Source organism: Ranitomeya variabilis, chromosome 3, assembly GCF_051348905.1.
Source record: "Ranitomeya variabilis isolate aRanVar5 chromosome 3, aRanVar5.hap1, whole genome shotgun sequence".
Taxonomy (NCBI): Eukaryota; Metazoa; Chordata; class Amphibia; order Anura; family Dendrobatidae; genus Ranitomeya; species Ranitomeya variabilis.
In genome coordinates this window covers 24,318,182-24,333,299 of record NC_135234.1, presented here as the reverse complement: position 1 = coordinate 24,333,299, position 15,118 = coordinate 24,318,182, and the positions used below count along the sequence as shown (strand labels likewise).

General features: G+C 39.6%; 1 protein-coding gene across 1 annotated transcript in view; it reads right to left on the bottom strand.

The window, feature by feature from the left end:
• Positions 1-993: 993 nt before the first annotated feature.
• The window catches only part of LOC143815006 (cell surface glycoprotein CD200 receptor 1-A-like), a 36,154-nt gene continuing 22,029 nt past the window's right edge, over positions 994-15,118 (bottom strand). Inside the window, exons 4-5 of the mRNA XM_077293779.1 lie at positions 13,005-13,065; positions 994-4,799 (exon numbers count right to left, since the gene is read on the bottom strand). Of these exons, the coding sequence (XP_077149894.1) occupies positions 4,662-4,799; positions 13,005-13,065 (199 nt within the window). The 3' untranslated portion in view covers positions 994-4,661. The remainder of the gene's footprint in view (positions 4,800-13,004; positions 13,066-15,118) is intronic.

Below are 15,118 nucleotides of genomic sequence, written 5' to 3'. Positions count from 1 at the left end.
TGTCATATATAACTGTAAGTATAGAATTAGTTTATATTTACACAAAACCAAGAAAAGTATTTTGGACACAAGTCTTAATCACTAAATTCAAGTTTCAGTTCCTTTGCCTCTTCATGTATAACATCTGCCCTCATTGCACCCAGATGTATAACCTCCAGTCACTCGCCCCCTATGTATAACATAAGGCCACTCAACCCCGGTATATAACATCTGTCCCCGGTTTATAACATCCAGCCCACCAGCCTCGTGGAGTACAACATTCATCCCACCGCTACACCGTCCCGCCTTTACTAACATGACAGAACGGCCGGTGGACCAGAGCTCACTGATACCAGCAAGGTTCTGTAAATGGAGCCACTGGTGAAGCAAGTCCGTTCATGATATTTCCTCCTCTTGAATTTTTCCCCATTACCTGTGAGTGATATTATTGAGAAGTGGACGGAACCGCAGCAACTCAGCCACGAAGTGGAGACCCCGTAACGTTAGAGAGCAGATGGCTGAGTGTTGAGAAGTAGAGGGCAGAAAAATAACCAATGCCCTGCTGACAACATAACTGAAGAGTCCACACCTTTGGCATTAACATCGGCACAAAACTACGCCCCGCCGGCTAAGCAGTTGGATGCAGCCATAAATCACTCAGCACAATGCCGCCAGATAGAGTGGTGTAAAGCCGCCACCACTGGACTCTTGAGGAGACGTATTCTACGCCGTGACGGCAAGTCTTTGGTGATTTTTAGGGGAATGTTACCCACCTGCTATAAGATTTGGCGGAGGAGGGATAATCCTATGGCATTGTTTATTAAATTTTGGCTGAGGCTCCTTAGTTTGAATGGAGTTAAATCTTCATGGGCCTCTAAACTTCTAGCCTGGTGGTTAGACCTCAGCAAACTTTCATTTTGTCAATAAACATTTTACATCTATTCTGTTGATGTACAATGCATTATAAAATTATTACAGTAATTTGTAGGATCATATAGTTTTATTATGCTGCATTTGAACGTAGAAATCCATATCCATATTTTTTACCTAATGTTAAAGTAAATTTTAACAATTAAAATAATTTCAAATTAAAAACATTTTTTAAATAATCATTTGCAATTAAATATTAAAATTCTAAACATTAACCCCCCCCCATAAATATACAATATCCTCACATTCATAATAATCCATAAGTTTTTTAACTAGAGATGATCGAGTCTTCTGAAATTTGATTTCACAAGGTTCAAGCAATTTTTCCTTAAAGTTTTATTTGCAGCAAATTGATTTGCTGCATATTGAAATACTGGAATGACTCCAACCGCCCCTAAAATTCATGTGAATCATGGGCTTCTAGGACTCTATCCAATCTTTTTCAAGCTCTTTAGCACAAACACAGTCTTAGTATTGTCAAATTGACATCACGACAGAAATGGATGCTAACCCAGTATTAATCAAACGCCCACAGTGTACTGACAGACTTTTCATTATTTTTAAATTTAAAAGAAGGTCCAAAAATTATCCCTCATTATTATTATTATTTTATCCATATTATTCAATAACGTCCTCCAATTACTCACAATACGCTTGCCAGGGGCAAAGGAGAACAACTGTGACCTGCATTTTGTAGTACTAATGCCCGTAAGATCAGTGCTGTGCCAGTGGTGGTGCTGTTGCTTCTGCTGCTACTCCCACATTCTTAGCCATGTTTTCTTTTTTCTTTTTGTTTTACACTGCCCTGTCTGTTGACATTACACCTTCATTTTCCTTAAATTTTTTACAACATCTGCAATAGGGTTCTTTGTTGGTGTGGCGTGTAAAATTTGACTAGTAAAACAGATTTCTTGCTACATGCACAAAGTATGATGTAGATAGTCACTGTTAAATGTCAGGATTTGGGGGAATTTTCTTTTGTAACTTTAAAAACAATCATTTACCTGTACAAAAAGTATTGCACAAGAAATTTAAAAACTCAGTACAGTAATTTGTAACGAGCAAGGACATAAGCACACTGTCTCCAACTAACATTAATTTTATTAAAAAAAAATCTGTAAAAAATATTGTGCTGACTTGCTATTGATTTCTAGTGCATTAATAATTCATTTAAAATATATAATTAAAGTTTGTATGCAAAAAGTTTTTATGACAGATGAGATGTAATGAATAGAGATGAGCAAACTCGAACTGTAATGTGCTTGTAAAAACAGTCAACTTTGCAATTTACCTCTTATTAAAAATCCTTTCCATTCTCAAGGAAACTGGGATTTTTAATTTTACAGCTTGTTGCCAAGAGTAGCGCTGAGGTGGCCAATTTCTTGCACAATGCTTGCTATGAATATAGCAATTGTTGTACTTTAAACTGGCCAGATGGCTGAATTCTGACATCTTCAGTGCACAGTTTGGGCCAAAAGCTCATTCTCAAATGCTGTGGCCCCAAACTGTAAATCATCAGAAGTGCACCGCCAGCAGAAAAGTAGGAAGTCAGGAAGCAGGGGAATAGTGAGCTCCTGAATATAGGGTTCTCGGAAAACCACTTTAACTAAAAATTAATATCAGAAACGCTCCCTAAAATAGAATGAAAAGCAATTACGTTGTATGTATGTCAAAACGGGACAAAAATAACTACAAGTCACTAAACAAAAAGCAGTATTTTGCTGCCAGGAGCAGTAAAACACAAGAAACTATATTAATTTGATTCAAAACCGCTCATTAAATGCAGTCCAAAAGAAAGTAATGACAGAATTACTGTTTTTTCACCCTTTCAAAAAAATAAAAATAAAACCTGTACAATACTTATACCCATTGTAAGGCAGCTACCGGACACATAGTTGATGGAAGGTATGTGTCACAGAGGTGGTTGTCATCATTGATGTAATCCTGGAGTATTGCTCTAGTGCACATAGCACTAAGAGGATTGTTTGGTGCATCTGGGTCAGGTATTACAGGTAGCCTGAGAGATTGGTGGGTCTGGCTGCCCACAGACCCCAACTCTGGGTGTGGATAACATGTTAAGATTGCGTCTGTTGTTTGACACATGGTGTGTATGTGGAGGAAGAAGGTCTCCTGTGTGGTATATCCAGACTGAGCTGTATACTGGATGCTATCAAGTCTGTGTGATCAGGACTGGTTCTTACGAGACTTTGTCAAAGAACAGTTTACATTGTTGTGATTGCACGGAGGGCTGATTATTTTTTCCTTTGCTTAAAGCTGGTTTATTAAGCAGCAATAACCCACATTGACAGCTGTCTTGTCTCTGATCCTTTGGATGAATATGTCTTGGCAGAATCTCTGGCTGTCTCTCTCCCCGTCTCTCTGTCTGAGTCTTTTTATACAGAGGCATGTAACCTATTTTTAGGTTTACCCAGTGTCTTTCAGTCCACCCTCACAGATAAGATGAAGAATGGTGATGTCCAAGTTGCCTTGCTTGATTTTGGAATCTATTTGTATAGAATTTCCTCCTCTGTTTTAAAAAGCAGCAAACTATCTTGGCTAGACAATGTATAATTAGTATATGAGTAGACCTCACTATTCATCAAGGATATGAGCACACTATGTTATATCAAATATCAGCTTACAAGTCAATATCCCAGGCTTTCACAAACAAAAGTCTGTTTTCTTGACCAACCAGAAATCAACACTTAAATTCAAAAGCCAACATACAGGTAAAAAGTCAATTCTTCTTGGTTTTCTAAACATAGTTGTCTGGGTAATTAAGATATAATGTGGTTTCTCCACAAGGACCTTTCCCCAGAATTGTCTTTGGGAATGTGTAATTTTACTCCTGCATGATGTTGACGAATTATAAGCAGAAGGTGTCATGCAGGGGAAAAAAGAACATGCCCCAAGAAGGTCAGGAGAATATTATTTCTGCTTTGACATGGAAGGATAAGCAGCCCTTCCCTCAGCCCTGATCTCTACACATATTGTGTAGTATAGAGCACAGCTGTGTGTGATTACAAACACCTCTGCAGCTGCACATCTACTCTTACAAGGCTGTCAGCTCACCTGTTTCCCCTCCCCCCACACTGACTGCCATGAGAGGAAATCTGAAGGTGTAAGCACACTCAGCCCTGCTTAAGATATTTTCTCCCCTGCATGATGCCTCCTGCTTATGATTGGTCGACATCATGCAGGGGAAGAAGTACACGCCCCCAAACGATACCAGGAAATTTTGCAACATGTCTCACAAAAACAGGTTTGTTGTCTTAAAAAATGGAAATCTTATGTCTGACAAAATATCTTTTTTAAGGCAACATCTAAAATATTCTTCCAGTCCTTATAAACCAAACTTTATCAGTTATCAAAAAGGAATGTTACTTGCCATAAAAATGTTTTTGTTTTTAATGTGGCGTAAATGTCACTTTTCTCCTGAATCCGTCATTGTTATTCCTTCAGCACCTCTCTGTTCCTGTTATATGACTCTCTTTTCCCTGTATATAAATCTAGTCTTTTTAGACAAGTGGGAGTGGTCTTATACTCTTATGTGTGGGTGTCTTTTTGCCATTTATATACAGTGAAGAAGGGGGCAATATCTCAGGAGTGAAAAGACACAGAAACCAAAAAACAACAACACCGAGCTGAGGAGAACAGTGGAATTTACACTAAATAAAATATTCATATTTTTGTCAGGTTTTTTTTAAAGCGTTAATGCTGATAGAAAACAATCGTCTGATGTTCCTTGACTTCTATGGGAGAGCGTTGCGGGCATGGTCTGTGACCTGGGCAGAGTCAGCAGCATCAAGGGCAACAAATTTTGTTGCCATGCAATAAATAACATTCTCTCTTTGGGTGTAGGTCACGTAAGGTTCAAAATCTTGTTTTTCCTGTAAAGTAAAAAAATAGAGAGAAAATTAATAAAAACAGCAGCAGGAGATGTGAATTGGATAAAATGCAATGAGAAATGTTGGCTCTTTGTGGGCAAGTTGCATCTTTACGTGTTGCTTAAACATCTCATAATTCTGTACCTGTGCACTCGCCCTACACACACAGCTTTATAGCTGCCTTCACATGCACAGAGGTACTGCAGCTGCATCTCCCTCCTCCCTCTCTGTTCTATTTAAGAACTGATTTTTCAGGAAAGGCTTTTTTTGTTTTCATGTCATTTTAACTTTTTTCTATACATTGTTATCTATGCAGTTTTTTGTAATGGCTTAAGGTTTTAAAGTTTTTACCATTTTGAGCCACGAGTTTTTAAAAAAAATCTAGATCTATTTTTGGGAGGTGGGAAGGGAACATGTCAGTGAGAAAAAAAATTATCACTTTTATGAGGTTCCATTTAAAAAAGGCACATTCAATGATGACCGATGCAGTCACCTGTTGGCTGCAACCTCGGTGATCAGATGGCACAAGAAGAGATCTTCATTGTTTTCCTGTTCCAACAGAGACTATAGGAAGGACCAGCACTGGCGCGATGGGGCGTTAGAGTTGGGAAATATAACTCATTTTGTTGTTTTATTATAATCCCTGCATCTGCAATGTTGCTCCATTGTAACAGAGATAAAAGTTTCCTGTTCTTCTGATCGGTACAATTCTCTGCGGTGAGACCTCTTCCTGTGGATAGGTGTTAACTTGTTTTCTTCCAAGTGCATTGACACACCCCCAGTGCTCTTTCAGACTGATTTGCATATGGCTTCTGTACTAGATTTCTCATGACTGACACATCTGACATCTACAAAGCGGGGATCATTTTTATGGAATGATAAAAGTCTATACAGCCGAACCTCCGACTGCCATATGTGAAAACAGAGCAACCGGTTCTCTTTAATAACTTATTGGGGCTGTGCATGGGGCTTTATGTGATGCTTTGCTTTAATATTCATCCTTGTGGCTTATGACAGGTCACTGATCCCTCACTGACCTGCCCTCTATAATACATACTGAATATAATATGTTTAAAAAAAAATAAAAAGTCAGGCGGGCGTCGGTGGTGGCACCTGCGCTGTAGCATGATGTGGTGGATAATATGCCTGTTTTCATTTTATTTAGTTTTGAAAAAAAAAATTATTTTAATCAAAACTGTGTTGGCGGCCGCGCGTGCGCTGTAGCATCTATCGTGTTCCGATAGATGCTACTAGACAGGCCACGCCACCAGCTCCATTTTGACAGAAAAAAAAAAATTGGGCTCCATCAAGACGGCACGGCGGAGCCTGCGCAGTTGCAGATATCTATCAGAACGATGCTACTGCGCAGGTGCCATCTTCATGGAGCCTTTTTTTTGTTTTTCTCTACCAAAACGGTGAAAGTGAATAGCGTAGATAATATATAATCAGAAACATATATATATATATATATATATATATATTTTATGATAAAGGTGATATAAACATTTTAATATGGTGTTGTAAACGGCTATTTAAAAAAAAATGACAGATTTGCATTTTGTATTCCACTCTGCACAGTGCAGCTCCTGGACACTTGGCTGTGCAAGGAACTGCAGTTGGCTGAACCAAACTTTGAATAGGCTGTCATTCTGCAAAAAAGAAAACAGTAAAACCTTCTCAGGGCTAGAACAGTGCTGTACACCATAGGTTCTTATCATAAAGTGATAGTACCATATATCCTAGTGATTTGCTGTCAGCTTATTAAAGAGGAATAACATGTAGTGGTTCCTTCTCTCTGAAAGCAAACAGCCTTTCTCCAGTGTACAAATCAGGATAAGGAAAAACAAAACCATTTAAATGTCCAGCTCTCTCAACTCCTGCCAAGGATATCAGCAGCACCAAGAGGACTCCCACGTCTCACTCACATACAACTTCTGAGGCAGCTCAGTTGCTTTAATGAAGTCATTAAAACCCAGGAAGTAGAGAACTGGAACGGCCAGTCCCAGCCAGCTCTTCTGGCCATTCCTAAAACCCAGTCTCAAAATCCGAAACCATTAAAAAACCTCTCAGGACTAACAGTGCTGGAGCCGAACCTGCTTTTCCAGGCTTCACATCACCGGGGCTAGCCAACTCGGTGACACTTATCTCCCATCCAGGACCTGTCCAGCTGCCACCTTACAACCCCTTTGCAAAGCAATTTTTTCATTTTTGCCCTTTTTTTTTTTTCAACCCTTTCTTCCAGGAGCCATAACTTTCTATTTCCATGGAGATAGCCATATGAGGGCATGTTTTATTTTTTTCTGAACACTTTGTAGTTTTAAACTACACCATTCATTTTACTAAATAGAATACTGAAAACCAGGTAACAAAATTTAAAATGAGGTGAAAATGGTGAAAGGCACAAAATTCTCCCATTATTTTTTGGGTTTAATGTTTATGTCATTCAAGATTCAGCAAAAATAACCTGGCAATATGATTTTTCAGGTCTGTATAATTATGGCGACACCAAACTTGAGACTTTTTTTGCAGCTTTTAATAGTTTAAATAAACTCTGAACTTCTATAAAAATGGTTTATGTCACCATTTCTTGACCTTTTTTTGCTTCTAAATACATGGAGCTGTGTGGGGGATTTTTTATTTTGCAGAGTGAACTGTAGGTATTACTCTTCTGGTTTCTGATGATACATACAACTTTTTATTAAATATTTCTCTTATTCTTCTCTTTTCTTTGCTCTATGTAGAAACAGGAAGACTCGTTTCCCTGCATAAATCATTCCCTTCTTCACCTCCTGACCCAGCTGCTCACTTTTTCAGTGACTCCTGAATTGTGCAGAGAAAATTGACCTCCTGTTTCTACATAGAGCTTAGAAGGATTTAGCTCATCAGTAATTAATCAGGTGATGTCACAGACCTAATGAAAAAGAGAAGAATTATCTGGGTAGAAAGGCAAAATGAGCAATTGTAAGTACACAGTGCTATATAATATAATGACTGCACTATATTAAGAGGATAAAAATTTTGATTAGTGTGCTTCCTTTAAAAAAAACCTCTGGCTTGTGCCATCATTTTCCAGGACTCAAAACTTTTTTTTTGCTTTCTTTGGAACCGTTTCATTTCACCAGTAAAATAATAAAAACCTTTAACCCCTTTCTGTCATTAGACGTACTATTCCGTCCATGTGGGGTGGGCCCTACTTCCCAAGGATGGAATAGTACGTCCAGCACGATCAGCCGCGCTCACGGGGGGAGCGCGGCCGGGTGTCAGCTGACTATCGCAGCTGACATCCGGCACTATGTGCCAGGAGCGGTCACGGACCGCCCCCGGCACATTAACCCCCAGCACACCGCGATCAAACATGATCGCGGTGTACCGGCGGTATAGGGAAGCATCGCGCAGGGAGGGGGCTCCCTGCGGGCTTCCCTGAGACCCCCGGAGCAACGCGATATGATCGCGCTGCTCTGAGGGTCTCCTATCTCCCTCCTCGCCGCAGGTCCCGGATCCAAGATGGCCGCGGCATCCGGGTCCTGCAGGGAGGGAGGTGGCTTACCGAGTGCCTGCTCAGTGCAGGTGCTGGTAAGCTTGCTGCACTCTAAGTGAGATCGCCGATTTGACAGAGTGCTGTGCACACTGTCAAATCACCGATCTGTGATGTCCCCCCCTGGGACAAAGTAAAAAAGTTTAAAAAAAATGTCCACATGTGTAAAAAAAAAATAAAAAAAAAAAATCCTAAATAAATAAATAAAATAAAAAAATTATTCCCATAAATACATTTCTTTATCTAAATAAAAAAAAAATCAAATAATAAAAGTACACATATTTAGTATCGCCGCATCCGTAACGACCCCACCTATAAAACTATATCACTAGTTAACCCCTTCAGTGAACACCGTAAAAAAAAAAAAAAAAAAAAAACGAGTCAAAAAACAACGCTTTATTCTCATACCGCCAAACAAAAAGTGGAATAACACGCGATCAAAAAGACGGATATAAATAACCATGGTACCGCTGAAAACATCATCTTGTCCCGCAAAAAACGAGCCACCATACACCATCATCAGCAAAAAAATAAAAAAGTTATAGTCCTCAGAATAAAGCGATGCCAAAATAATTATTTTTTCTATAAATTAGCTTTTATCGTATAAAAGCGCCAAAACATAAAAAAAATTATATAAATGAGGTATCGCTGTAATCATACTGACCCAAAGAATAAAACTGCTTTATCAATTTTATCAAACGCGGAACGGTATAAACGCCTCCCCCCAAAAGAAATTCATGAATAGCTGGTTTTTGGTCATTCTGCCTCACAAAAATCGGAATAAAAAGCGATCAAAAAAATCTCCCGTGCCCGAACATGTTACCAATAAAAACGTCAACTCGTCCCACAAAAAACAAGACCTCACATGACTCTGTGGACTCAAATATGGAAAAATTATAGCTCTCAAAATGTGGTAACGCAAAAAATATTTTTTGCAATAAAAAGCGTCTTTCAGTGTGTGACGGCTGCCAATCCTAAAAATCCGCTAAATAACCCGCTATAAAAGTAAATCAAACCCCCCTTCATCACCCCCTTAGTTAGGGAAAAATAAAAAAAATTTAAAAAATTTATTTATTTCCATTTTCCCATTAGGGTTAGGGCTAGGGTTGGGGCTAAAGTTAGGGTTAGGGTTTGGATTACATTTACGGTTGGGAATAGGGTTGGGATTAGGGTTAGGGGTGTGTCTGGGTTACAGGTGTGGTTAGGGTTACCGTTGGGGTTAGGGTTAGGGGTGTGTTTGGATTAGGGTTTCAGTTATAATTGGGGGTTTCCACTGTTTAAGCACATCAGGGGCTCTCCAAATGTGACATGGCGTCCGATTTCAATTCCAGCCAATTCTGCGTTGAAAAAGTAAATCAGTGCTTCTTCCCTTCCAAGCTCTCCCGTGCGCCCAAACAGGGGTTTACCCCAACATATGGGGTATCAGCGTACTCGGAACACTTTGGAGAACAACTTTTGGGGTCCAATTTCTCCTGTTACCCTTGGGAAAATAGAAAACTAGGGGCTAAAAAATAATTTTTGTGGAAAATTTTTTTTTTTTTATTTGCATGGCTCTGCGTTATAAACTGTAGTGAAACACTTGGGGGTTCAAAGCTCTCACAACACATCTAGATGAGTTCCTTAGGGGGTCTACTTTCCAAAATGGTGTCACTTGTGGGGGGTTTCTACTGTTTAGGTATATTAGGGGCTCTGCAAACGCAATGTGACGCCTGCAGACCATTCCATCTAAGTCTGCATTCCAAATGGTGCTCCTTCCCTTCCGAGCCCTCCCATGCGCCCAAACGGTGGTTCCCCCCCACATATGGGGTATCAGCGTACTCAAGACAAATTGGACAACAACTTTTGGGGTCCAATTTCTCCTGTTACCCTCGGGAAAATACAAAACTGGGGGCTAAACAATAATTTTTGTGGGAAAAAATTTTTGTTTTATTTTTACGGCTCTGCATTATAAACTTCTGTGAAGCACTTGGTGGGTCAAAGTGCTCACCACACCTCTAGATAAGTTCCTTAGGGGGTCTACTTTCCAAAATGGTGTCACTTGTGGGGGGGTTTCAATGTTTAGGCACATCAGTGGCTCTCCAAACGCAACATGGCGTCCCATCTCAATTCCTGTCAATTTTGCAGTGAAAAGTCAAACGGCGCTCCTTCCCTTCCGAACTCTCCCATGCGCCCAAACAGTGGTTTACCCCCACATATGGGGTATCAGCGTACTCAGGACAAATTGTACAACAACTTTTGGGGTCCAATTTCTTCTCTTACCCTTGGAAAAATAAAAAATTGGGGGCGAAAAGATCATTTTTGTGAAAAAATATGATTTTTTATTTTTACGGTTCTGCATTATAAACTTCTGTGAAGCACTTGGTGGGTCAAAGTGCTCACTACACATCTAGATAAGTTCCTTAGGGGGTCTACTTTCCAAAATGGTGTCACTTGTGGGGGGTTTCAATGTTTAGGCACATCAGTGGCTCTCCAAACGCAACATGGCGTCCCATCTCAATTCCTGTCAATTTTGCAGTGAAAAGTCAAACGGCGCTCCTTCCCTTCCGAACTCTCCCATGTGCCCAAACAGTGGTTTACCCCCACATATGGGGTATCAGCGTACTCAGGACAAATTGTACAACAACTTTTGGGGTCCAATTTCTTCTCTTACCCTTGGAAAAATAAAAAATTGGGGGCGAAAAGATCATTTTTGTGAAAAAATATGATTTTTTATTTTTACGGTTCTGCATTATAAACTTCTGTGAAGCACTTGGTGGGTCAAAGTGCTCACTACACATCTAGATAAGTTCCTTAGGGGGTCTACTTTCCAAAATGGTGTCACTTGTGGGGGGTTTCAATGTTTAGGCACATCAGGGGCTCTCCAAACGCAACATGGCGTCCCATGTCAATTCCTGTCAATTTTGCAGTGAAAAGTCAAACGGCGCTCCTTCCCTTCCGAGCTCTCCCATGCGCCCAAACAGTGGTTTACCCCCACATATGGGGTATCAGCGTACTCAGGACAAATTGTACAACAACTTTTGGGGTCCAATTTCTTCTCTTACCCTTGGGAAAATAAAAAATTGGGGGCGAAAAGATCATTTTTGTGAAAAAATATGATTTTTTATTTTTACGGTTCTGCATTATAAACTTCTGTGAAGCACTTGGTAAGTCAAAGTGCTCACAACACATCTAGATAAGTTCCTTAGGGGGTCTACTTTCCAAAATCGTGTCACTTGTGGGGGGATTCAATGTTTAGGCACATCAGTGGCTCTCCAAACGCAACACGGCGTCCCATCTCAATTCCAGTCAATTTTGCATTGAAAAGTCAAATGGCGCTCCTTCGCTTTCGAGCTCTGTCATGCGCCCAAACAGTGGTTTACCCCTACATATGGGGTATCAGCGTACTCAGGACAAATTGTTCAACATCTTTTGGGGTCCATTTTCTCCTGTTACCCTTGGTAAAATAAAACAAATTGGAGCTGAAGTAAATTTTGTGTGAAAAAAAGTTAAATGTTCATTTTTATTTAAACATTCCAAAAATTCCTGTGAAACACCTGAAGGGTTAATAAACTTTTTGAATGTGGTTTTGAGCACCTTGAGGGGTGCAGTTTTTAGAATGGTGTCACACTTGGGTATTTTCTATCATATAGACCCCTCAAAATGACTTCAAATGAGATGTGGTCCCTAAAAAAAAAATGGTGTTGTAAAAATGAGAAATTGCTGGTCAACGTTTAACCCTTATAACTCCCTAACAAAAAAAAATTTTGGTTCCAAAATGGTGCTGATGTAAAGTAGACATGTGGGAAATGTTACTTATTAAGTATTTTGTGTGACATATCACTGTGATTTAATTGCATAAAAATTCAAATTTGGAAAATTGCGAAATTTTCAAAATTTTCGCCAAATTTCCATTTTTTTCACAAATAAACGCAGGTAATATCAAAGAAATTTTACCACTATCATGAAGTACAATATGTCACGAGAAAACAATGTCAGAATCACCAGGATCCGTTGAAGCGTTCCAGAGTTATAGCCTCATAAAGGGACAGTGGTCAGAATTGTAAAAATTGGCCCGGTCCATAACGTGCAAACCACCCTTGGGGGTGAAGGGGTTAAAAGTTTGGTATCTCCGTAATCGTATCGACTTGAAGAATCACGTTCCTGGCTCATTATTTTCTGCACAGTAAGGCTATGTGCACACGTTCAGGATTTCTTGCAGAAATTTCCTGAGCAAAACCGGACATTTTCTGCAAGAAATCCGCATACGTTTTTCTCGCGGTTTTGTCGCTTTTTTGACGCGTTTTTGACGGGTATTTTTCCGGAGCTTCCCAATGCATTAAATAGTGGGAAAAACGCTAAAAATCCGCAAAATTAATGAACATGATGCGTTTTTTACCGTGATGCGTTTTTTTGGCGGAAAAAAAGCATCATGTTCCCAAAAATTGCGGAATGCATTCTAAATGATGGGCTGCACAATGTATGCATTTTTTATGCGTTTTTATAGCGAAAAAACGCGAAAAAAACAAAAAATCCGCAATGTGTGCACACAGCCTAAATGTAAAAATGTGTATGTTTAACTTTTCACTGCACATAGAATTTTTTCCCTGTTTTCAAGTACATTATATGCTAAAATGAATGATTCAGAACTGCAAAAAACAGACCAGTATACGTTTCTCTGATCATCTATTGATTACCTCTTCACCATGAATGTGGGTTAGCTGAGGCTCTGTGTGGACCATTGCTTTGAAGCGTGACCTGCGATAAAAAAAATAGTCAAATACAGTTTATCTATGTTACATGTATATATAATACACAACTAAATATACATTACATTTGTATATTTACAAATGTATAGATGGTTTAAAAAAAGGAAAGAGCAGGTATAAAATTAGACACAAAAAACCTGGCCAATTTTGTCTTAGTGAAAGATCATTTTATAACTATCACATACATACAGTACATATGCAAAGACAATACACACATATATACTGTATACACAATACATACAGTACAGACCAAAAGTTTGGACACACCTTCTCATTTAAAGATTTTTCTGTATTTTCATGACTATGAAAATTGTACATTCGCACTGAAGGCATCAAAAACTATGAATTAACAACACATGTGGAATTATAGACTTAACAAAAAAGTGTGAAACAACTGACATTATGTCTTATATTCTAGGTTCTTCAAAGTAGCCACCTTTTGCTTTTACGACTGCTTTGCACACTCTTGGCATTCTCTTGATGAGCTTCAAGAGGTAGTCACCGGGAATGGTCTTCCAACAATCTTGAAGGAGTTCCCAGAGATGCTTAGCACTTGTTGGCCCTTTTGCCTTCACTCTCCGGTCCAGCTCACCCCAAACCATCTCGATTGGGTTCAGGTCTGGTGACTGTGGAGGCCAGGTCATCTGGCGTAGCACCCCATCACTCTCCTTCTTGGTCAAATAGCCCTTACACAGCCTGGAGGAGTGTTTGGGGTCATTGTCCTGTTGAAAAATAAATGATGGTCCAACTAAACGCAAACCGGATGGAATAGCATGCCGCTGCAAGATGCTCTGGTAGCCATGTTGGTTCAGTATGCCTTCAATTTTGAATAAATCCCCAACAGTGTCACCAGCAAAGCTCCCCCACACATCACACCTCCTCCTCCATGCTTCACGGTGGGAACCAGGCATGTAGAGTCCATCCGTTCACCTTTTCTGCGTCGCACAAAGACACGGTGGTTGGAACCAAAGATCTCAAATTTGGACTCATCAGACCAAAGCACAGATTTCCACTGGTCTAATGTCCATTCCTTGTGTTCTTTAGCCCAAACAAGTCTCTTCTGCTTGTTGCCTGTCCTTAGCAGTGGTTTCCTAGCAGCTATTTTACCATGAAGGCCTGCTGCACAAAGTCTCCTATTAACAGTTGTTGTAGAGATGTGTCTGCTGCTAGAACTGTGTGGCATTGACCTGGTCTCTAATCTGAGCTGCTGTTAACCTGCGATTTCTGAGGCTGGTGACTCGGATAAACTTATCCTCAGAAGCAGAGGTGACTCTTGGTCTTCCTTTCCTGGGGCGATCCTCATGTGAGCCAGTTTCTTTGTAGCGCTTGATGGTTTTTGTCACTGTACTTGGGGACACTTTCAAAGTTTTCCCAATTTTTCGGACTGACTGACCTTCATTTCTTAAAGTAATGATGGCCACTCGTTTTTCTTTACTTAGCTGCTTTTTTCTTGCCATAATACAAATTCTAACAGTCTATTCAGTAGGACTATCAGCTGTGTATCCACCAAACATCTGCTCAACACAACTGATGGTCCCAATCCCATTTATAAGGCAAGAAATCCCACTTATTAAACCTGACAGGGCACACCTGTGAAGTGAAAACCATTCCCGGTGACTACCTCTTGAAGCTCATCAAGAGAATGCCAAGAGTGTGCAAAGCAGCCATCAAAGCAAAAGGTGGCTACTTTGAAGAACCTAGAATATAAGACATAATTTCAGTTGTTTCACACTTTTTTGTTAAGTATATAATTCCACATGTGTTAATTCATAGTTTTGATGCCTTCAGTGTGAATGTACAATTTTCATAGTCATGAAAATACAGAAAAATCTTTAAATGAGAAGGTGTGTCCAAACTTTTGGTCTGTACTGTATATACAATACATTCATATAAAATACAGTGCATACAGATAATGCAAAGGTATATACACAATACATACATTGCATATACGATATACAGACATATCCATACATACATAGCACTATACACACATTCACATTAAACGTACATTAATTATTTATTCATTATGCTTTGCTTATAAA